The 24,894-nt window shown below is 43.3% G+C and overlaps 2 protein-coding genes across 5 annotated transcripts in view; one reads left to right on the forward strand and one right to left on the reverse strand.

Moving 5' to 3' along the window:
* SMAD3 (SMAD family member 3) overlaps window positions 1–21,898 on the forward strand; it is a 120,576-nt gene extending 98,678 nt beyond the window's left edge. Inside the window, exon 9 of the mRNA XM_006132066.4 lies at window positions 3,331–21,898. Within this exon, the coding sequence (XP_006132128.3) occupies window positions 3,331–3,454 (124 nt within the window). The 3' untranslated portion in view covers window positions 3,455–21,898. The remainder of the gene's footprint in view (window positions 1–3,330) is intronic.
* The window catches only part of AAGAB (alpha and gamma adaptin binding protein), a 33,759-nt gene continuing 30,003 nt past the window's right edge, over window positions 21,139–24,894 (reverse strand). For 3 of the 4 annotated variants that reach the window (XM_075896868.2, XM_089782091.1, XM_075896866.2), the window contains one exon: window positions 21,139–24,039. In XM_075896868.2, the coding sequence (XP_075752983.1) occupies window positions 23,962–24,039 (78 nt within the window). In that variant the 3' untranslated portion in view covers window positions 21,139–23,961. The remainder of the gene's footprint in view (window positions 24,040–24,894) is intronic. The other variant, XM_075896867.2, reaches the window with a different exon arrangement.

Here is a 24,894-nt window from a genome sequence, read left to right on the forward strand (position 1 = left end):
AGGATGTGTGTCTTGTTACAGCATCATACAGTACAGGATCTTTAAATGGAGCTTAACTATAGGTAAATCCAGATGGACATCGTAAGAAAAATTGTAAGTTATTCCTTGGATGGCTGGAGATTCTAATGGGGAGAATCACTGCGAGCATTTATTATTGGATTAGGTTTAGCCTTGAAATTTCTTTTATCAGGTGCTTTGTGGGATTAAATAGAAAGCAGATGGTCTGGAAATTTACATTTTAGATATTGGCTAGGGTTGTTCAAAAAATTATGGTAAAATCTAATTCTTCTTGCTCCATTCGCAGTGCCAGCCATATGGTTGTAGTTGTTTAAATAGCCTTGTAATTACTGACCTGGCTTACCATCCTTTACCTAACTATAGGAGTACTAAGGGGATAAAGTAAAAATGACCACTCTGTAGTTTGGATTTGCAGTGTGGTGTTCCCCAACACTACAGGGTCATACAGAGAGCACAGGTTAATAAACAAATATGCCAGAGCTTGTACTACCATCCTGAATAGTATTGTTTTTATTAAGTAAACAGAGCTTACACACAACTCATAAATGGTGAAAAGGTGGTACTTGCTAAATGCCAAATGGGAGAAACAAAATTGGTCAGAAAATAAAGGACGTTTTGTGGCAGAAAAACATATAAAGGATTAAAACAAGAGTTGCTTTTAAACATAATTATTTGATGGTGTCCCTTTAAATCTGCAGCCTTAATTAAAGATTCCATGGTGAGATGTACCACCTATGGATATGCTTGCAAACATGCCTGGCTGGTTTGTCTTTACAATCTCCTGCAGCAAAGGGAGTTGGGGGGGGGGGGGGGGAGGATGATGCTATAGTATCAGCTGGAGCCCATACCTCTCACGTTACTCTCCCACATCCTTCATCTCTCCAGATGTTTGGAGTCCATTTTGTTCTGAAATCTTCTGCACCCAGGCCAGACCATTTCAGCTGTGGCTCCCAGCCATGGTCTCTAATGAAATCCAGATGAGCATGACTTACAGGAAGTAAGCTATCTCATTGGAGTATTGTAGTCAGTGAAACTCTGTGCTCACATTTACTGTCATGAAGCCCAACTTTTGCTTCCGTGCCACGAGAAATTACATACAATTGTCTTTGTCAGAGTACAGTTATTTGTTGAACTGATTCATCTGAAAAGTTCATTGAAAGCTGCATCCAATGCATTGTTTCAGTCATTTATGCTTTAGCTGCTTAAGCAGTTGAGCAATCTATTGGCAGGATGTTTGAGTGCTTTTGTGTTCCAGCAATCAGGGGGGCAGTTGCATAAGAAGTCCATGATACACAGGCTCTTCTCTAAAGCAGGCAAGCCAGAAAGCAACAGAAGGCTTCCCAGGCATGATGTACTGAAATACATCTTCAAGCTGATGTTCTGTCAGAGAAGTCTGATTGTCTTAATAGAATGTCAAAATAAAGCATAATGTTACAGAATGGGGACAGGAGGAAACAGAATGCTAAAGAATAGATTTATGTGTAATGGTGCTGTGCCTTTTTTGGTGCGTTCTTTGTCAGCCAGTGTTTGAGAAGTAGATGAGCATGTTCAGTGGGTGCGTTTTAATTTCATGCTGGCTAAGAGGGGGTGTATGCTTCACGGTAATGTTCGAGTGAGCAAGAGGTGCTGCATTCTCCCTGGCAGTCCTTCTGTCCAGGTGGCTCAGGAGGCATCCTTTAGTACAAAAGATTCACCCTTGGGCCATGCTACAAGGTAAACTCTGCCCATACACCCACTCTTGTGGCTACACACAGTGTGCCACCAATTTTGGTCAGCCAGACTTGATCTGGGAATGGGTGTGGTGCCTTCCAGACAGTCTCTCCATTTTAAGATCAGAAGGTAATGCGTGTACATTCATAGACAGAATAGGTTGCACCTCTCACTTAAGTAGGCAGCTAAGAAGGGGTCTTCTCACGGTTAATCTACAGCTCAAATAGTTGTTCCACAATGCATTGAGCAGCCCCTGAATACTGGCAGCAGCTTTTCCCCAGGACCACTGAGGCTTTGGCTTCCCCCGCATGAAACGATTAACCCTTATTGCTCTGAAGATGGGCTGTAAGCTGAGCTATAGAGTGTGCTTATTTCCAGCCTCTCCCTCTTCTTCCTTCTTTTCTTCAACAGTCTCCTAGCCCCAGAACAAGCCCCTAAGCTTTTCCTTGATGAAAAGCTAACTTGCTGCTTTCAGGCAAGAGGAGAGATTTCTGCACACTCAGTCCATGGCCTAGCCTGTCCCTTGGCCTTCCCCTCCCGGGTCCACGACCTCATGCCTTCTGGAGGCACATCGCCTACTCCAAATGGCACCTGGCCTGTAGGGGAAGGGTTTAGAAGGAGGGCAGGTTGATGGGGGTGTGGGGGGAGGGGGGAGGCGAGGCAGGACAAAATAGTAGTTTCACTAGGCAGCAGCTCTGGCTAAGCCTTCTCTTCGCCCCTTCCCCCACCCCCACTGCCAACGACAGCTTCTACTTCTCAGCTCTTGAATTGTTTAGATTAGGTCAGTGGCATCCTATAAGTTAATGACGTGTTTCTGAAATACCTACTGGTCTCATGCGTGTGTATATATAATATACATTTATTTTTACAGTGCTTGCCAGTTCTGCTTCTTAGCTGCTCCTTTTGTTAAGTTGGTCAAATTCCAACTTTTCTCCTCCCCACAATGTTCCTGGAAACAGCATAATCACACCAATTATGGCAGCTGCAGGGGCTCTAAGCCTTTGGAGAGGGGAAGGGTGGGAAATACAGAGATCCAGTGCATAAGTCTGAACCCCCCTCTGCACACGGCCAGGTATTCTCTGCAGAGTGGGTGTAGATGTCAGTGGAGGGTGACTGGGTGAGATCCCAATAAATCTTTCCAAAATTCTGCCTTATCTGAACTTTAACCAGATGCTAAAACCTAATTCTTTGGTTGAGTGAGTATCCTGATTTTTATTTTAAATTACACACGTATGAAGTGTTAGCTCAGTCTAATTATGAGAGGCAAGGTCTGTGAAAGGCATTTAGACAGTAGCCTTTCTTTTTATCTAGAGGATCAAATGTTGCCTTCTTTTAGAAGTCTTTAAGCATAAGTAGATGCTATTGCAGTTGTCTCCTGCCATGATCATAAAAGCATATGGAAAGGGGCAAAGGATTTTTCTGGGGAGGGGGTATTTAAAAAAAAAAATTTGGCAGCATATGCACAAAACATCTTATAGAGAAGAAAGACATTCCTTTGGAGTAACATGCAGGATTATTATCTAAGCAGGAAAGAATGTTCAAATTTGTAAAGTTTTATAAGTTACATTTCTGTTCTGTTGTGTTTTTTTATTGTTCTTCTAGGCGGCAGACTGTAACCAGTACCCCCTGCTGGATTGAACTGCATCTGAATGGCCCATTGCAATGGCTAGACAAGGTCCTTACTCAAATGGGTTCCCCAAGCATTCGTTGTTCCAGTGTATCTTAAGGAAATGGTCTCCTTGCGGGGAAAACAAGGACTCTGGAATATGGAATCAGGTTAACCCTTGGCAAAAAGCGTCATAAATAAATTCCCCAGAGTAGTTACATGATCAGAAAAACATCAATTGCCAAAACAAGAGGTTGTTTTTAAATGAAGTGTCCATTTTAAGCCACTTCCCTGGAACACCGTTAACACATAGTATAGGCCATTGGAGGAAGAATTTGAAGCTGATGTTTTTATGCTAAGAACATGGACTTCTGTTTTAGTGGAGTGAAGCAAGCACTCTTCATTTAAATCCTTGTTGTGCCTATGTTGCTTCTGCTATGTACAGCTCCAAGTACGGGAAAGCTGCTTTCACCAGGTGCTCACTGGGCTAGGGGCGGTTTTTCCATGTGTGTTACAGAACATCAGCCGTAGCACCTCTGTACAGCAGATACCATTGAACATTCCCGCCAAGCCTTACTTCTGCATTACTCTCCAACTGCCTGACAGCCATGTCTGCCCTTTCTAAATCAGCCCACAGCAACAGTGGGGCAGAGGTGTTAAATAAAAACAACACACTCTCTCACAAGAGAGAGCCCTCCTGCAAAGCGCTGAGGAGTCCCCCAGAGGGAGTTTCCCTTGTCAGACAGTGGGCAGTGAGGCAGGCCTGGCTTTCTGTGCAAGATACACAGTTAATACCACAGTAATGTTAGAGACTGGATGTATGGGCAGCAAAAGACCTATGTTAAGATTTGTTTTAATGTCGCTGCAGTGCTATTGATTGACTAGGGCAAGTTTCAGACGAGTGTTTGCAACTCCTTGCAATGTGCTCTTGCCGCATCTGGATGAGTTAAGCCTACCTAGTGAGGTAGACCCTTTGCATTAATTACATGAACTTTTGTATTGTAGTCTCTAAATGTTGAATGGTATCTTACCCTTCTTAAATTGTATGGGCTTAGTGAATTTAGTGGTGGGGCTTAGGAGAAGAACTAACCAGTCCTTGCTCTTTCAGAAAGAGCACATGGGAATACCCTGCACTAGAGCACACAATGCTGTCATGTGCCAATCTAACAGTTTAGCCATAACATCTCAGATAGAGAAATACTTTGTTAAAAACTACTGTCAAGGTATTGTGGAGCCTGTTGGAAAAAATATAAGAGGAGAGTGTGTTTTACATGTATTGTAAAATACTCTTTTTTAATATCCATCCACACTCGACCGTTGTAATGGTAGTTGTTCCCAGTAGTGACTGTCATGGCAAGCAGAAATAACTTCTATAACTGGAAAAAACAAAAACAAACCCACACTGCTTGCTGCAAGCTAAAATTTGCCATACACTTTTCATAACTTATTCTTTGCCACACAATCATCTGTTTCTCTTTGTTCTTGTTAAATATCATACATGTTTGTGCCAAAATGTCAGGAAAAAAAGCCTACCACATTCAGAATTTCCTGAGGAAATCTGATAGAAAGACTATTATAGACCTAGGTTTGACTCTGGGCAGTATAGACTTTTCTTGGCAGTGCTTTGTGATAAATAAGGCCTCAATCCTGCAAGCACTTATGCACGTGATTAACTTTTAGACATGCGAGTAGTTCCACTGAACTCCATGTGACTACTCTTGTGCATACTTGTGTGCGCGTTTGCAGAATCATGGGCTGTCTCTCATAACTGGGCAGTGAGTTTTTGATGCCATTGCAGATGCACTTCAAATGTTTGCATGTGTCTGGTCTATGTACTAAGACTTTTATTACATACCCTGGTACCCATTTCTCTACTGGCCAAAATAATTGGTTTACTAACTCAATGTTTGTATTTGGAGGCATCACCAAGGAAGCCTTTCTTTAGTATGCATACTGAACAAATTCTCCTAGATTTACCCTGCTACACAAATTTTCTTTCCCTTCCTGCAGGAGAGTGTCTATGCCTTCAGTTTCACATTCAAAATGTCTTTCAGGAGATTCCTTGCCGGTTTTGTTTTCTCATAGCAACTAAAGGGATGTCTTGGAGAATGACTGTCCATCAAACCTCTAATGTGTAATTCATGCTCATGGCTGAGAATTCCCAGGCAGACTTGTGCTCTCACTCCAGACTCTTCTCCTCCAACTTTGACTGGAGTTTTCGTGAAGCATTAGTGCTTGAGTCAGAGTACTGGAGGGTTCTGTCATTCACTATTTCTACAGTGCGTTTGAATTTGTTGAACTATGAATGCCTGTGATTCATGCACTGCGAGGGGGTCTGAGTAGTATGGCATTCATGAGCCATTTAAAAAGAGGTCTGACTGTCACTTGGATTGATTTGATATAAGTTGGCTTCTTTCACTCTAGAGATGAGCTTTTGACATAATGGCATGGAAAGATACAGAGCTGTTTTGAATTGCTGTTGTGGTTAGAAAAAATGCTATGTAAAAGTGGCCCCTGGTTTTTTCCATGACCATCTATAGTCAGATTTACTTATTTCACTGCATGAACCCCATTTTACTTCCTTACATAATCACGGAGAATGCTGGACTCTATTTTCTCTGGTGCCTTAGTAACAAAAGTGGCCTCCTAAATTCTGATTGTCAAATCTTTAACTAGTGATGGTGTAAACCAGAAAAATCCCAGTTTGACTTTCAGATTGAATTAGCAGGGTAGCAGCTATGGAAAGGGGGCAGGTTCATGGAAAGAATCTTCCTTTCAGGGTCTGATATGCATGTGGACTTCATTTAGCAAACCAGGTATCTGTTTGATTTGGCAGAGGGTAAAAACCTGCTAACCTTTATGAATATATAGCACAGAAAGCTGCATTCAGATTACAGTGGTACACTATGGTTACCAACATCATCATTCCTGTAAAATGTAGGCCTTTTAGTACAGTTAGATAAAATAATAAGGGGAAAATTTGCCTTAATTTGAATATTAAATTCCTCCCCTTTCCCTTCTTTGCCTTCTCACTATTAGCTTTATGGTTTTAAAGTCCCCTTAAGTTCAGGTACAAAGTACTATGTACCTTTTAAACAGTTGACAAAATTAGAGGGGGGAAACTTTGCAATCCAAAGGTTTTGTGTTGCAGAGTTTCAAGTGGATATTGTTCACATAAAAGCTTGTTCCCCATCAGGTTTGAAATGTACTTTGTGTGTCTTAATCATGCCATTTGTGGGTGACACTACTGAAAGGGAATAGATAGCACTTGGGCGTAGCTTATTGTAATCAGCATTGCTCCAGAGGTGCCTGTGGGTTGTTTTGTTTTATTACTTATTTTCTAAAACTTTATTATTGTAGCTTTGATATGTAGCACAAATGTATGCAGTCGATCATGCCTTAGCTTAGATTACATATCTGTACTGGAATAGCCTCTCATTTATCTGTAGTCTTGGCTAGATTACCAGGATTTCATACATTTTTGTTACAAGCACAGAGTCAGTAGCAGGAACTTTGACTCTTTTTAATTAGTGTAGCCATACACAAGGGCACGGCTGCTGGCAGACGTTACAGATGGCCTTGTGATTTTTAATGACTGTGGTGAATTTTTTTATTAATATTTTGGTCAGAATTGCAGTGTGTATTTTGTGTTTAGCTTGTCTTAGAGTAAAATCCAGTGGTATACATTGATTTAATCAACAGCTACAACGTAGGCGTGTGGGAGGAATTGGAAGCATATCCAACTTTCCTCAAGGTTCTTGCCACAAACATTTATCCAAGGAATGATGATGGATGGGTGACCTTAAAGAAATAATTTCTATTCAGCCAGTTTCCTCTCCTCTTAGAGTCAAGTATACTTGGAACTGTACAGAGACACTCTCTAGGGTAACAGATTTACATAGTTGAGTCTGAAGCAGCTAGTGTATACGTCCGTATCTCATTCCAGTTAGTAACTGGAAGAAGCACTAGGAGGTAGAGCATAGCTCTGTGGATGACTTCAACAACACAGAAAATATCTCAGTGTGAGTTCTCCTGGTACTCTGAGGCCCTGGGTAGGTAGAAGGAATGGAATATCAAAATAAACTGGTCTAAGCTAGAATGAGAAATTATTAGTCACCATATAGTAGTTGACTGAGCTGTATGGTTAAGAAATTCAGTATATTCTTATACATTTTAATATTTATCGAGTTTCTTAGAAAATTCAAATGAATCAAATATTTAATTTTTAACAGAGCGCTTCAGGGTTGAAATGAAAGATCTGAGATTTCTCATGTGCTCCTCTCTGATGCTGTTATGGGAGCAGCTAGACATCTGTCCTAGAACTGGTCAGCAAATTAAACAAAATATGGGCTTCTGTTCCATTTGCTTCAATTTGCTTCAATTGTTTGGATGGCTGTTCTTTTGTCTTCTAACAGTAAGTGTTGTACACAGGTTGGCCATTGCACTGCGCTCTTCAGGTCTTCTCATTTAAATATTTTACAACAAAATGAGGCTTTAAAAATAATAAATGAGTACTCAGTAAATGTTTTGGTTCATCTTTCCTCCTGTACGGGACTACTGGATGAAGTTGCACCATTGCATCCTCTTTCATCTTGAGACTGGAGGAGGCCCATCTCTTTGTTGCTGGAGGGAATTGTTTCCCCTTCTTGTTTATGAGCATGTTTGCCTTAGTACTTAGATTTTCTTAACTTGAGATTGTACGTTAATGAATGGTGCAGTTGCCTATGTGCTTTAGCTTAAGCATTATTCACCTGTTACTAAAGGCCTGTACCATGTATGCCCTCTTATTTCATATGTGAAACTGTTCTATTTTTGTCATTTTAATAAACTTTAATTTTAAAAATAAGGCTCTTTAGCAAGTAGATGTCATTGTACTTAAAGACATGAGAATTGAGCTGGAATACATTTGCAAGTCTAGAAATCACAGTTCACAATGCAGAACCAACAGTATCTTCAGCAACTAAAAATGTCCTTAAATTGTGTGTATAAATATGAGATTGCACACAAAAAAGACTTCCTTTTAAAGTTTTGCAAGTTTTGCTGTATGAAGCCCACAAGAAAATGATATATGAAATCTCAACAGGTTTATTTATTTCTTTTTATTTACCACTTGATTGGAAAATAGAGAAGCATCATGGTGTTAAGATAAAGAGATATGCTGCCAATTTCAGGAAAATCAAACAGGGCTAACTCTTCAGAACTTGCCTAATACATCAAACTGTGTCCTTGCTCATCAAGCAGTTTTGAAATGTGGAAACTCATTGTTGTCAAAGACCTGTGGAGTACATAGAACTATCTATAGCTTTAACCCTGACCTCTGTTTCTAAAATGACTTGTATTTACACCTCTGAGAGTTAAGCATCAGGTATAAAATCCTTAAATCTTAGTTTGAAATATCATGGGCAACTCATCCCTTCATTTTTCCAAAGGAGATAAATGTAAGTGGATGGACCTTGATGTCCACATTATAGCATCTAAGGCAGGGCTACTCAACTTTGGAAGCCCCTGGGGCCACAATGATACTCACAGCACATGCCCAGGGCTGCAGCTTAAGTGTGGTTGCATATTCATGCAAATATATATACAAATATATGCACATAGCTTCTTTCACACTGACGGGCATGAATACAAAGCACTTCCCACAATGCCCTGGTGCTCCTGGCACCTCCTCCCTGGGGTCTAGAAACACTCACACTCTGTACTCGTCTGTTCCAGCCTGTCTGCTCGCGTCTTTCAGTGCTCACCCTGCCTGGGAGACACCTCACCATTGTGGAGCGTGTTCCCAGTGGAGGCGATGTTCAAAGGATCCCACCCATGAGTCACATGTTGAGCCTCGCATAAACTCAAACTGCTCTGCAGGCCACAAACAAACAAGCCGCGGGCCGCATGCAGCCCACAGGCCACGTGTTGAATAGCCCTGATCGAGGGCCTTTTCCTAATTGAGTTCTATATACATCATATGCAGGTTGAACCTCTCTAATCCGGCACTGTCTGGTCTAGCAACATCTGTGGTCCAGCATTATTTTAGTTAAACAGATGATCTCTTATAAGGGGTGTGGTCAAGTTTCCCGTAGTCCCATAAAGTTTGTTTACAGCCCCCAGTCATGGCTCTCAGGGTTCTGTGCAGTTATTTAGCTCTAATTTACACCTAAATACGAGTAGTCCTGTGGTGTCTTAGAGACTCACAAAAAAAGTATAGTATTATGAGCCTTTGTGAGCAAAGCCCACTTCTTCAGATGAGCCTGAGAATCATCATAAACACAAAGCAGTACTTAATGGATAAGATGCCGTGTTTTGTCACGGAGTCTGTGGCTTTCTGTGATTTCTGCAGCAGCCAGCGTGCCTGTCCTGGGGGCTACCTGAGCAACTCAGGCAGTCCCCAAGCCAGGTGCACTGACTGCTGCTGGGGTAGTCTCTGGCATTCCTGCCTCTCCAGCAGTAGGAACTTGGGAGTGGAAGGGCACAGGTCTGGGTGTTGAGGTGTGGGGCAGTGCTCCTTGGAAAGGAACTCCCCTCCCTCAGCTCCTAGCTCCATGTGTTACCTAAGCCCCCGGGCACTGCCCCTGCAGTGCCCATTGGCTGCATTTCCCAGCCAATGGGAGTTGCAGAACAGGGGCAGTATGTTGAGCTAGAAGCTGGAGGTTGCCACTTCACAGGAGCTGGGTAGGGAGCCTGCCCTAGCCCCACCAACCCCAGTCCTTGAGCCATGCGCCCTCTGGGCCATCCCCTTAGCAGATCCCCACCCCTAAGTTTTGGGAGTATATAGTAAGTCATGGATAGATCACAGGCCATGAATTTTTGTTTACTGCCCATGACCTGTACATGACTTTTACTAAAAATACCTGACTGAAATGTAGCCTTAGTAATGGATAGGTCTGTAATCAGGTTGTAATATGACTTACATTGTGATAGGTGGGTTAGAAGCCCTTCCCCCTTCCTTTGAAGTAATAAGTAGGGCTGTTGATTGATCACAGTTAATTCACATGATTAATTAAAAAAAAAGTAGTGATTAATTGCACTGTTAAACAATAGAATACCAGTTGAAATATATTCAATATTTTGGATGCTTTATCTACATTTTCAAATCTATTGATTTCTATTTCAACACAGAATACAAAGTGTACTGTGCTCACTTAATACTTTTTACAAATATTTGCACTTCAAAATGATAAAGAAATTGTATCTTTCAGTTCCCCTCATCCCCAGTACTGTAGTGCAAACTCTTTATTGTGAAAGTGCAACTTACAAATGTAGGAATTGTTTTTGTTACTTAACTGCACCCCAAAACAAAACAATATAAATCTTTAGAGCCTATAAGTTCACTCTCCTACTTCTTGTTCAGCCAATCACTCAGAAAAACAAGCTTAGTTACATTTACAAGAGACAATGTTTCCTGCTTCTTATTTACAATGTCACCTGAAAGTGAGAACAGGTGATTGCATGGCACTTTTGTAGCCAACATTGCAAAGTATTTATGAGCCAGATATGTTAAACATTCATATGCCCCTCTGTGCTTCAGCCACCAGTCCAGTGGAAATGCCTCCATGCTGATGATGCTCATTAAAAAAATTAATTACATTTATGACTGAACTTGGGGGAGAGTTGTCTGCTGCTCTAGTTTTACTCGCATTCTGCCATATATATCATGTGATAGCAGTATCAGTAGATGACACAGCAAATGTTTGTTTTAATAACATTTCACAGCAGAAGCTCCAGGGGGTAGCTGAGTTAGTCTGTACGGGATAAACTTAAAAAACAACAAATGGTCTGGTAGCACTTTATAGACTAACAAAACATGTAGATGGTATCATGAGCTTTCACAGTCATCTGAAGAAGTGGGCTGTGCCCATGAAAGCTCATGATACCACCTACATGTTTTGTTAGTCCATAAAGTGCTATCAGGGCATTTGTTTTATAATTTCACAGCAGATTTGACAATAAGTACCAATGTGAGATTTCTAAAAGTAGCTATAGCACTTGACCTAATGTTTAAGAATCTGAAGTGCTGTCCAAAAATCTGGGCGAGAGGGGATGTGGAGCATGCTTTCATAATAACTGTAATGCAGAAACTACAGACTTGAACCACTAAAAAGAAAAAACAATCTCTTATTGGTAGCATCCGACTCAGATGATGAAAATGAGCATGTGTCGGTCCATTCTGCTTTGGGTTGTTATTAAGCAGAGCCCTTCATCAGCATGGTCACATCCTCTGGAATGGTGGTTGAAGCATGAAGGGACAATTGAATCTTTAGCACATCTGGCATGTAAATCTCTTGTGATGCAGGATACAACAGTGTTATGGGACATTGCAGATGACATTGTAAACAAGAAATGAGATGCACTTTCTCCTGCAAATTGTAACCAAATGTATTTGTCTGAGTGATTGGCTGAACAAAAAGTAGGACTGAGAGGACTTATAGGCTCTAAAGTTTTACATTGTTCTATTTTTTGAATGCAGGCTTTTTGTACATAATTCTACATTTGTAAGTTCAACTTTCATAATAAAGAGATCACACTACAGTACTTGTATGAGGTGAATTGAAAAATACTGTTTTTTACAGTGCAAGTATTTATAAACAAATATAAAGTGAACACTGTGCTCTTTGTATTGTGTTCTAAATTAAAACAATGTATTTTAAAACATCCAAACATATTTAAATGGCATTCCATTATTGTTTAAGAGCACAGTTCATCAAGATTGTTATTTTTAATCACTTGACAGCCCTAGTAATAAGATCAACAAATAAGGAATTTGCTGTCTAATCAGGCTTCCTACAGTAGAAACTTGTTGCAGTTGTATTTGAAAGCTTTACGTGCCTTAATTATCTGGGAAAAAAAGGCCTGAAGCAGCAACAAAAGATACAGCATGATGCAAACTTATGGAATTGGACAATCTGTCTTCAGAAGTTAAAACATGTATGCTTTGGAATTGCCATGGGGAAGTTGCATGCAGGAACTTTATTATGCACAACTCCAGTCCTTCGTGACTTTTGCATTTTTGTGAACCATAGCATTCATCAGTCACCCCCAAAAGCATACAGCACTCGTATCTCTCCTCTTTGGGGGCTACATCTCATAATGGCAAGACTAAAAATAGCTCTTTTCAACTCTTGTCTTGTAAAACTACAGACCTTGGTTACTAAACTTTTCTGGATGTGTGTGTATAGATAGCCCATTACCTAGAGTTGCATATATGCATCACTTAGCAATGGTACAGTTGTCTTGGTTTTGAGTTGAACATCATCTGTGTGTGCTATTCTTCCTCTGCAGAACTTTCAAACCTTGTGCTAGAAAATGACTCCAGTTGTGTTTTCAGAAATGAACCATAGTTTCTTCTCTTAGTGCTTGGTCATGTCCATTCTAGTTGGGAGTGTGCACGCTGCGTACATGGATTCCAGAGCTTTTTTCCCTTTAGCAGTATCCATCAGGCCAGCCAGGGAGCCCCCTGGAGTGGCACAGGCATATCGGTGCATATATACCCCTGCTGGCGCTCCACCCCTCAGTTCCTTCTTACCGCCTGTGATGATAGCTGGCACACTTAGCTATGTCTGTCTCTTAGCGTGTAAATACAGTTCTTAGTATTGTAGATTAGATTAGTTAAGTTGAGTAATTAGTTTAAAGTTGACTGTTCTTATCAGGGGAGTTTCCCCTTCTTATCTCTCCCATCCTGGGGAGGGGAAGCCTGGGGACCGCACGGCTATGTCTAGACTATGCCGAAGTTCTGAAAGAGGATATGCAAATTCTGTGGAAATTTGCATATCTTCTTGCGATCTCACTTTCGAAAGCAGAGCTTTCAAAAGTGAAAGTAGTCGGGACGTGGGTTTTTTTGGCAGACCCCTCCCCCTTTCGAAAAGTGGCTCCTCCTCAAAATAATGAGATTAACATGGCTTTTCAAAGGGGGGAGGCGTGGTGCAGAAAATAAATGCATCCCGACTACTTTCACTTTCGAAAGCTCTGCCCACAGAAGAAGTCCTCTTTCGGAACTTCGGCGTAGTCTAGATGAGCCCCATGGGTTTAAGCCACGTGTGAAGTGCTCTAAATCCATGCCCTGTGGCAATCCACATGACTCCTGTCTGAAGTGCCTAGGAGAAATGAACAGTAGACGTGCAGCATCAGTCATCTTAACAGCCCCAGCATGATCATTCCAACACTGGTACCCCATGCTCCTGGACCTAGCAGTGGAGAAGCCTATCATGCTGCCATTGGCTCCAAACCTGATCACCCAGGACCTGAGGGAGGGGCGGCTATGCCACCCGAACTTATCATCCCTCCACCTGGCAGCCTGGAACCTTCGTAGTTAACCGGACCAGAACACCTCTGTTCAGAGGCAGTTAGGAGAGTCCTCATGGAGAGCAGACACATGAAGCTAAATGGAAGCAATTCTCACTTTGGACTGCTAGGGTCAGGGTGGGGGTGGTTCCTATGGGGGCCTCATTCCCCTCATCCTGGACTATCTCCTGCACCTTGGGCAGCAAGGACTATCGACTTCATCCCTTCGAGTCCACCTGGCCACCATTGCGGCATTCCATCTGGGCAAAGGGGCCAGGATGGTATTTGCGAATGTGCTGGTTAAGCAATTCTTCAAGAGGGTGGACAGGCTGTATCCATACATGCGCCAACCCCTACCTATGTGGGACCTTAATTTGGTCCTTACCAAACTCACGAGCCCCCTATTCAAACCCTTGGCTACCTGTTCCCCGAAGCACCTCTCATGGAAGGTAGTTTTCCAAGTAGCCATTAAATCAGCTAAGAGAGTGGGTCAGAGCTGAGGGCCTTCACATCAAGAGCCCCCGTATGTGATTTTCTTAGGGTTAGACTTCACCCACACCTGTCATTCCTGCCCAAAGTCATGCCGGATTTCCACATGTCCCAGGACATCTCCCCGTTTTCTTCCTGAAACCCGACACAACACCTAGGGAGCAGTTCCTGCATTCCCTAGACATGAGGAAGGCCTTTAGCTTTCTACATCCATAGGAGAAGAGAGTCACCACTTTATTTCTATAGCAGAAAGGATGAGGGGTCTCTCAGTGCTGGCCCAGTGCTTGTCCTCACGAATCACCTCCTGCATCATCACCTCCTGTTATGAACTTGTGGCCTGGATGGTGCCCCCGCTTACGGCCCATTCCATCAGGGCGCAGGCCTCATCTATGGGGTTTGTCGCATAGGTGCCGATCCTCAAGATCTGCAGGGCGGCCACGCAGTCCTCCATTCGTACGTTTACAACCCATTACACCATTGCAAAGCAGGCCAGAGACGATGCAGCCTTTGGTAGGGCTGCGTTACAGTCCATTGCAGAATAGGGTTCTGACCCCACCTCCTGTGGTACTGCTGAGGAGTCGCCTAACTGGAATGGACGTGAACAAGCACTTGAAGAAGAAAAACGGTTACTTACCTTGTAACTGTTGTTCTACGAGATGTGTTGCTCATGTCCATGCCACATCCCACCCACCTCCCCTTGATGGGAAGACTCCTGCAAGAGGGAACTGAGGAGCTGGAGGGCCAGCAGGGGTTTATATGCCCTGATACGCTGGCACCACCCCAGGGGGCTCCCTGGATGGCCCGTCGGATACTGCCAAGGGAAAAAGTTCTGGAATCCCTGCAAGCAGCGCACGTACACCCAACTGGAATGGACATGAGCAGCACATCTCAAAGAGCAACAGTGACAAGGTCAGTAACTGTTTTTTCTTCTCTGTGGTCACCTTAATTAAACAGGGAACTAGCGGTTTATTTTTGGCATATTGTCACAACCCGATACCAGACTCTCAAATACTAATGCCAACACTAGGAAACTCAATGGCCATCATTTACTAATGACAGCTGTGTAGAGCAGGGGTGGGCAATCGTTTTTGAAGGGGGGCCACTTGAGGAATTTCTGAAGCAGTTGCTGGCTGCCCCGGAAGGGGAGGGGCCTTGGGAGAAAAGGGCGGGCCAGGAGACTTCGCCACCCACAGACCCTGATTAGCCTGAGGGTGGGAGAGCATGTGAAGTCTTAGCCCCTCCCACCCCTTGTTAGTGCCTAAAGAGAACTACTAGCTGTTTTAAACAGCTGGCGGTTCCCTCTTGTGCTGTGTGCTCCCGGTGGGGGGAGGAGACTTTGCGCAATGCCCCCACTCCCAGGTCTCGATTGGCCTGAGTGTGGGGGAATGGCAGGGTGGCCGCTGGCCAGGAGCCCTTGCAACTGTAGCTATTTAAAAGGCTCCCGGCTCTGGCTCCAGGAGCTGTGAGCCCTTAAAAATAGCAGGAATTTAAAAGAGCTTGCGCCTGCTGGCAGCTGCCTGGCAGGCGCAAGCCCTTTAAATCGCAGGAGCTGAAAGGGCTCGCTCCTCCCCGGAGGCTCCCAGGCAACACGCTAGGGGCGGAGGTGGGAGCTGCTGCGGGCTGGATGAAAGTGCTAAGCTGGCCAGATCCAGCTCGCAGAGACAGCCTCTTGCTCAGCCCTGTTTGCTGGCCTGTCCAATGGCTAAGCAGCAAGGTGCTGAAGGCGTGAGCCCTGTCTCTACTGCAGTTTGCACTGGTGTAGCACTTGCTGGACCTGCAGCACTGATGAATTGTGCAAGAATTGTTCTAGAGTAGGTACAAGAGCAGTAGTGGAAGGCAGTTATGCTGCATGCATTGTTGAAACTAGAGCTTAATTCTGACATCACAGTGTTGGAGCACACTCAGAAAAACATGATTCACCAAGTAGAATAACTTGGAGCCAAAAAATCTATTTCTATGAACTGGACTAATTGCCCTGCTAGTGTGTCATAGAACTGAGCAGTAGACTACCTCCCCCCAGCCCCCTTTTTTTGATAAGGGGTTTAAGGAAGAATGCTTTTTCCACTCTGCTTTCCAACGATGTGGTAATGCACTGGCTTCATCCAGATTTTCACTAGGTTTGCCAAAAGCAAAGGTAATATAGTAAATCAATTTCAGATTTTAAGTACTGCACTGCTCGTTCTCTTAGCAGTCTCCTTAATATATAATTCTTGAGTTTTTGTTTTTCAGTATCACAAACTAGTCATGACAGTGAAATTAGAGATACAAACAAAATTCTGTGATAAATGAAATAGGTAATGAAGCAATTACACATTGCAAATGCCTTATCCAAAATGTCTGAAATGTCATTCCTCTTTAGGCTTTTATTTAAGCCAATGTTTTCTAACAAATCACTGATGCCGTCTGGCAGGAAACCCCCTCTTGTAGCATAACTCTAGAATGATGCATCTGTATGATAGCTTGGCAAGCAGAATTTTTTAATGCCCAAAACTAGAGTATGATGGAGAATTCCTGGTTAGCAGATGTATAGTTCTCAGCTTGTGGTGGCCTGTTGCTTTGTGCAACTTCAATTTCAATAATCAGTATTAGACCCCTACCCTGGATGCAATATTTCACCAGTGCCAAATACAAAGGTCAAAAAACCTCTCTGCTTCTATTCCTGTTTGTGCATCCCAGGATTAGCTCTTTTGGCCACAGTGTTGGATTGGGAGCTCATGTTCAGCTGATTAGCCACTCGGACCCTAAAACCTTTTTCAGAATCACTGCTGGAGTCCCATTGTGCACGTGGCATACAGTCTTTTGTGCCTAGATAAGTTCACGTTTAGTTATAAAACACGGTTTGCTTGCACCTCATTGACTAAGTGATTCACATCACTCTGAATCAGTGACTCATCGTCTTTTTACAAGCACCTTTATTTTTATGTCCTCTGCGACTTCCTCAGTAATGACTTTGTTGCCTTCCCAGTTGCTGATAAAACTTTTAAATAGCATAAAGACCACAGTGTGCCCCCACCCTAGGAAACAGATTTAGAGTCCCCATTTGCAATTCCATTTGTAATCCACTTAATGGGTGCCGTTTTGGTTTTTAATCAAAACGTCGTGAGACACTAAGACAAAAGCCTTACAGAAATCTAAGTACATTATGTCAACGCTATTACTTTATCCATCAAACTTGTCATCTCAAATTAGTTTGACAGGATCTGTTTTCCATAAAACCATGTTGGTGTGCATTTATAATACTGCCTTGTAATTTTCTTAGTCAAGTCCAGTATCAGCCGTTCTTTCGTGCCAGGGATTGTCATCAGACTGATAGGCTTCTATTTACTGGAGTCATCCCTTTTTAAAAATGGACACATTAGCTTACTTTTAGCTTCCCCTGTGCTCATTTCCCCATGATTCATTGTGGTACTCCTCAGCCTCTTCAACACAGCTGTCTCTGAACATTATGGCAGGAAACATGGCAGGTAGGCAGAGGGAAGGACAAGTAACCTGTTAGAAAGGAAGATGGTATTGCTGAAGGGTGAACAAGGTGAAGCAAGTGGCTCTAAAGGAGGACAGTAGCAGAACTCTGCAGGTAGGAAACTCGACTCTCCCTTCTCCGAGTCCCAGACCTTTCCCATGTTCCCATCTTAGGGTTCCATTTCTCATCTCATCCATCCCTGAAAACTAGCAACCTCCTCCTTAGGTTGATTCTCGCTTGGCAGTGCTGCTGCTTCCAGAGGTGTGGCACTTCTCTGCTTGGTACAGATCCAGCATTCCCAGATCCGCAATAACTTTAGTGTAAACAGTAGGAATAGTATCTCTCCCATTTTGAGCCAGTGTGGTGCTGGCAAGAGGACTTTTAACCATGCTTTAACTGGTCCCAAGATGCTGGGTGAATACGCATGAAGTAATGGTTCACACTCAGCCTGGCTGATAGCCCATCAGCAAAGATCCCATGTGCAGCAGCTTTTCAGAAAAGCCCTGTGTACTTGGGCACTGTTAACGTTTTTAGGACTTTTGGCCACAATTTACCCTGTAATGCAGTAGCATGCTATGATCCATGGTGGTTGTCCAGATGGCTGCGACTTTCCCCACTAGCTGGGGGGCCGCAGTTCAGTGGTACATGAAGAAAAGCTCTCTTTTGTAAGGCTTCAGAATGGGAGGTCCTGTAGGCAATAAAACCAATAAAAGGATATTTCCTTCCCTCTGTAGTCCTAACCAACTTGTAGAAATCACTGCCACATTTGCAAGGCTAAGAGCTTAGTACATTTTTAAAAAAACAGAATCACCCTTAGTAACAGTATAGCATCTATAGTTACATTAGAAAGAATAAGTACTCAGGCTTTAAGTTAGAACATAAAGCAACCACTGATTGCCTAAGGCTAGGAAGAAGTGCATTGCCTCAAAACTGCCAAGTATAGTTAGTTTCAATTTGAAATGCCCTTCTCTGGTTTTCTTTGCAAGTAGCACCTTTCCCCTTAAGAATTCCCAGCCTGTTGTTAATTTAGTCATGTTGATTCCTGTAGTCCTCATGGTTTTTCAGGATTGGAGGTTTCCTAACAATGGTATTTAATCATGAATTTTGGTAATTTAATTTCTGATAATTTTACATCTGTAATAAGCTTGTGACCAGTTCAGGCACTGCTTTGCTTATTACACAGAATTCCAACCTGAATGGGACACAGAACAGCATTAGCATCTCTATGGACTATAAGGAAGTACATTTCAAGATGCATTTCAAGTAGATGGCAGAACAAGGAGCAATGGTCTCAAGTTGTGGTGGGAGAGGTCCAGGTTGGATATTAGGAAAAACTATTTTACTAGAAGGGTAGTGAAGCATTGGAATGGGTTACCTAGGGAAGTAGTGGAGTCTCCATCCCTAGAGGTATTTAAGTCTCGGCTTGACAAAGCCCTGGCCGGGTTGATTTAGATGGGATTGGTCCTGCCTAGAGCGGGGGGCTGGACTTGACGACCTTCTGGGGTCTCTTCCAGTTCTATGATTCTATAAGGGGATGGTTGGATGAAATAACATGATCTTGGTAACTAATTGACCATTCATTATCAGTTGGAAATAGGTCAATGGAGGGATGATAGGAGTTGCTATAGGGAACTTTCTGGGTGTCTGGCTGGTGAGTCTCGCCCACATGCTCAGGGTTTAGCTGATCGCCATATTTGGGGTCGGGAAGGAATTTTCCTCCAGGGTAGATTGGCAGGGGCCCTGGAGGTTTTTCGCCTTCCTCTGTAGCATTGGGCACAGATTACAGCTGAAGGACTCTCTGCATGTTGGGTCCTTCAAAGTATTTGAATGCTTCAATATCTTTGATATAGGTGAGAGGATTATTCTAAGAGGGGTGGTTGAGATTCTGTGGCCTGCACTGTGCAGGGGGTCAGACTAGATGATCATAATGGTCCCTTCTGACCTTAAAGTCTATGAGTCATACCCTTCTGAAAAGGCCGAATCAACATATAACTTTAGGAGGATTTTCAAAGTCTGGATAACAAATACTGCCAACCCTGAGCTCATAGGTAGCCCTGGGTTATGTTTAAAAGATATCATTCTGCATCTATGAAAAGTGAACTCAATGCACACTCACCTGTTTTTAACTGAGATCTGCAAATCCCCAATTATGGATTGAAAGCACAAGGGGGCAATTTCAGGTGGAAGCCAAGCAAGTGCTAGTCAAGAGATCCAAGCGTCTCCATTTATACCCAGTGGTCAACGAAGAGGTGACTTTTTTCCCCCCTCTAAGTGAAAGTCACTCAAATTTTTAGAAGTACAAAGCTTGCATTTTTCAACTCTCTCATACAGAGAAGGGATGAGATTAAAATTAGTTCCACTGTTTCCATTTTACAAAATGTAATGGGTAATCCAGCAGTTCCACAACATTTTTCTGTAGTGTGGTTTGTGGTTTAATCGGGAGATTACATGCAGATGAATTAGCTTCTCTGGAATTTAGAAACAAGTTCAACAGCTACATCCCCAGCAGAGCAATGCTGAGACAGTGTTTCTGTATGATTTGCTTGCTAGACTGCAGTTTTGTCCTTTCTGGGAGAAGTGACATCACATGTTCTACTTGTGTTTACCTCCCCCGCTCCCATCTGCTCAGTTTTTCTCCACTGAAGTCAGCCAGCATCACATGACCAAGCAGTCCTCCATGGACCAGTAGGGTAAACTAGAAGCAGCAACACGGGAAATGTGTAGACTGATGGATTTCTGGAAATTTATCCCTGGATAGGCATGTCTTGTTTGGGGTGATAGTAGCTACCCCATATTAAAAGCTGGTCATTGGTGTCTAATAGAAGCCCAAGTTTGCTTTGCTAAAACCCTCAGCTGAATTTTCCTGACTTCAGAGGTTTTGAGGGTGCAGGGATTGGAATGTTCCCCGTCATCCAGTCTCGTGTTGGGGTTTTGTATTTATCATCACACCCACCCCTTTACAAACATCCTGGCTAAGGCTGCAGCACTGGAGTCTAAGTAACTTATAATTTCCATTTTAACTACAGCGTTAATGCTTTTTTTTTGGGGGGGGGGGAGGGAGGGAGAGAAACTGTCTTGAATTATCCCAAAGTACTTTACTATTAATGGGCAAACCCCAGCAGCTATTTGACATCAGAGAGCAATACTACCCACCTGCTTCAGGTCCCAGTTCAGCAAGGTACCTAACTTCAAGTGTCCCTCCAAAGTCAAGTGTGTAAGTAACTTGCTGCATTGGGGGTTGAATACCAATTTAAATTGCAAAGGGAATCTTTACAGTTAAATAGACTACTAAAGGGCCCAGACTGAAAGCTCAATGGAGCCCATGGGGTGCTGTTTGCCTAGGGTAAGCCATGTCATTACAGAACTTCTAACCTGGAATTAAAATGGATAATTACCATTGTTTGATAATTATTTCCAAACTGGCAGATGTATTTAAATAGCATTTTAATGTCCGTTTCCATGTTTGTAATGCTACAGTTCATAAATTAAAAAAAAAAACTAAAAAGATAGAGCAGCTTTTCCACAAACACGTGTTTTATTTATTTCTCAACTCTCTACTATTATGGTAAGAAATCTTGCAGCCAAAACCACTACCAAAGTTTATTAAAAAAAAATAGTACAATGCAATAAAATCTAAGAAAGGTTGACTTTATTTCCATCCTAGTTTCTATCCATAGCAGCTAGTTTCATTCAAATGAATTTGTTTAAAGTGCGTCAATTGATGGGATAGACATTTACAGCTCTCAGCTGTTTCCTTGCACTCCTCAATGTGCTAATATTGGGGCAAGTGGCAAGACCAGGAGCTAGACCACTAGTCCTGGGGTCGGCACCTATTGTGCTTCTTTCCCCAGACTCTGCTGGCACTGCTGGGTAATGACTGCTGTTCTAGAGTGCTGGCACTGTCCTGGTCACATACTGCCAATCATTAAAGATCTAGTCACCCCTACCTGCTTCAGCCCCCCAAATCTCCCACCCCTTTAGCAATAGTGGTTAGGCTGGGTTGGTGCCGGGGCTGCTGAGATTTTGCTAAGCCCTGGGAGGAGCTGGTTCTGGGCCCTCCACAAGGGGCAGGGCCTCAGGCAGAATGTGGAAGATGGGGAGGGGGTACCATCCCCCAGCCAGTTCTTCAGCTCCACCAGGGGCTCCGGAGGCAATTTCAGGGGCACAGGGTTCTGTCCATTGCGGGGAGCACTGTGTCCTTTTCAATCGCCAGGCCCCAGGGCGGCTGCTTCCTTTGCCTCCCCTCTCTCCATGCCCGTCAGCAGCCCTGGTTGGTGCATTCATTCCATGCCTTCCTTCGGTCCATACCTCTTACTGATGTGCATGGCTTCAGTTGCCAGCACTTTTTTTTTTAAAGTGAAGATCTTATGACAATTGCCAGATGTACAGTGTGAATCTGGTTTATAGAGCATTCTAACACACCATGCTCTTCAGTGGATCTATATGACTCTGCTCTATTCCTTTGCCATGTGCCTCTCCCTCCCACGTAACTGAATATTTAGCAAGAAGGCATGAAAACAGAACTCCATGGTCTCCTCCTCCTCAAAGCTCTTTCCTCTTAGCCCAGAGGACAGAACGGCTTGAACTGGGTGAAATGGAAAAGAACGCAATAGGAGAGCAGTCTCAAAGCCATTCAGTTAGGTTTCCAACACTGTTGACTGGGAGGATCGCTCTGAAGAGAGAACAGTTCCTTCCTGCAGACTTTCACTTGAGATGCTTGCCTGAGTGTGTTGGAGACCTTACCAGGATTCCTGCAAACTCAGTCCAAGGAGAAACACAGAGCTGACAAAACACAGAGGACCATTCAGAAAGGACCATTTCACTACAGGTTGCAAGTCCTCAGAGCTGACCCACAACTACTATCAAAGTAGCATTAGTTGCTATTAATTATGGCTACACTACTTTTAGTTTAGATTTATGGCTTTGAGTGTTCCTGCAACCCTATAGTTTTATCTTCATTTGTCCTAATCCAGCTTCGAAAGAACAGCTCGTGTTCTGTGGATACAATAGACCATACTATCACGGGGTGCTCAAAACCTCAACTTTTCTGGAGTTCCACTGAAAGCAGAGGCTCAAGCATCCCTAAAATGTATTTAGACTGAGGCACAAATACCAGAAAAGTAAAAGCTTTGCATCTTTAAAAAAAAAAAAAAGATTATCTTGACACTGGCTATTTTCAAGCAGAGAAGGGTGTACACTTGGCACCTACGAGTTGTTGCACGTGATAAGCCAGAGGCACAGCCATGGTTCTTGCCCTGAATAATGGCAAGCCTGCTGGTTGCATCATCTAAAGTGGCTTTTCTCTTCTGCTGAAGTTATCATGGAATTTATGGGCCACTGTTTAAGGTAGGTCCCACTTCCTTTCACGGAATCCTTAGTGCTCTCTGAGGGGCAGTGGCTTGATGAGAAAAGCAGACTAAACTGGCAACTGGCTTTTTTCCTTGTCACCCATCTTCTTCCTTTCGGATTTCTTGTCTTCATAGTGATTATTCAACGGTGCCTTGTGTACTCAGACTCTAAATACAGTCTCAGTCTTCTGCTACCTGGACAACAGAAGGCAGAAGAGACACACACTCTGAAGACTAAGCATCTACAAGCAGCAGCAGCGGAACACTACGCTAAGTGCACACATTGTTCATCTACTGTACTTTTTCCTGCAGTTGATGCCACTACAAAACAATACTCCACCCACTTGCTGCTGGCTCTAATAAATACCAGTGACTAAGGCGGTGAGGCATTGTCATGTGACAATTTAGTGTTGCCGAGTGATGGCTTTTACTAGGAATTTAAGATAAAATTCACCGGTACTAGGCCTGTGCCTGTCCCCAGGTCACTTTTAATATTGATAGCAATCAGCAAACAGGCTTCATCTTGCAGCCTATCCCACCATCTCACAATGGAGTGCTATTCAGCAGGGTTCTGTCCATGGCTGAAATGAGTCTGGTTCCTTTAACCCAGTAAATTAGCTCTAAAGCTACGCAAAAGCTTTAGACCAATCCAGGGCTGAAATCTTGAGTTTAGATTCAAGTACTGATTGGACAACCCCTTGAAAAAAAGGCAACCAAGGGTGAATTTTTTTAAAAGCAAAGGGCTCCATAAAAATGGTTATTTGGAAAAAAAATAAACTGGTTCGCTACAAAGGATAGAGACGGTGCACGCTGCCTTACGAGTATAGCCTGACAGAGAGAAGAGAGAGAGAGAATATAGGCAGGAGAACCAACACAATCTAATGCACTTTCAGGTGCTATGGAATGTGCTACTCTCCACAACAAGGAGAATCACTTAAATTTTCTAAGCAAACAAAGTCCAATGGCAGCTTCAGCAAAATGTGAGTTTGTGGATTGTAAGAAATGACCACCATTACTTTTGGAATATCACAGCAGGTCATCTACAGACAGCTACAGAGAACTTAGTTTTCTTCATCTGAGGAGAGGCCTTCAATCTCATCTCTGTCTCCTCCGATAGCCATCCAGAATGCTTTGGCCACCTGTGGACCAAAAGCAGTAAAACAAGATTAAGACACTTGAAACTTCTGCTACATGCTGACGAATGTAAAGTGCTGTACAGGTTGGACCTGGTCCAGTACCCTTGGGACTTGGCAAGTCCCACACGAGGGAGTTTACTGGAGCAGCAGGGGACAACTCTGGCCCGTCTCCTGACAGACTGAGCCCTCCTGGGGTCTGTCAGCAGACCTGGCCGTGTTCTCTTCCTGGCTGCTGGGCTCTGCTGATGGCCTGGCCATGTAGCTCACTGCCCTCCCGTTTCCAGATCCACAGCCGGCTCCAGGGCCGTTGGGCTCCTGGCTCCACAGTCGCCAGGTTCCATTGCCCCTAGGCTCCTGGCTCTGCTCCCTGCCACCAGCCTCTTGGAGAATCTCTGCTCCAGCAACATCCATGGTCCTGCCAGACCAGAGAGGTTCGCCTGTTCTTAAATAGAGTAGCAAGTTATATTCAGTACTCCTAGCTGAAGTGTTATTGTCTTTGTCTAGAATGGACGTGACAATTCAGAGGGTTTAGGATTTCTGCAAGACAGAATCCATTGGTGACATTTGCCATCATTAAGACCTGACCTAGTTCCCACTGAAGTCAACGACCTTTTTCAATTGATTTTAATGGGAGCTGATTCAAGCCTTTAGCTGTTCTACTGAATTATTTCTGAAGTTCCGATAACTGTAACTCTCCCTCAACTTTAAAATTCCAGATTGTGTTTTCCTGGGAGATAAGTAGCAGGCCCAGTTGCAAGCCCACTGGCCAGATTAGCTCATTTGTATTCCGTGTGGAAGATATACTACATGTATAGATCTTCAGCAGCAGATCTATTTTTCTAGTCATTCCTCACTTAA

This window comes from Pelodiscus sinensis, chromosome 14, assembly GCF_052426305.1.
Source record: "Pelodiscus sinensis isolate ZL-2025 chromosome 14, ASM5242630v1, whole genome shotgun sequence".
In the NCBI taxonomy this organism is placed as follows: domain Eukaryota; kingdom Metazoa; phylum Chordata; order Testudines; family Trionychidae; genus Pelodiscus; species Pelodiscus sinensis.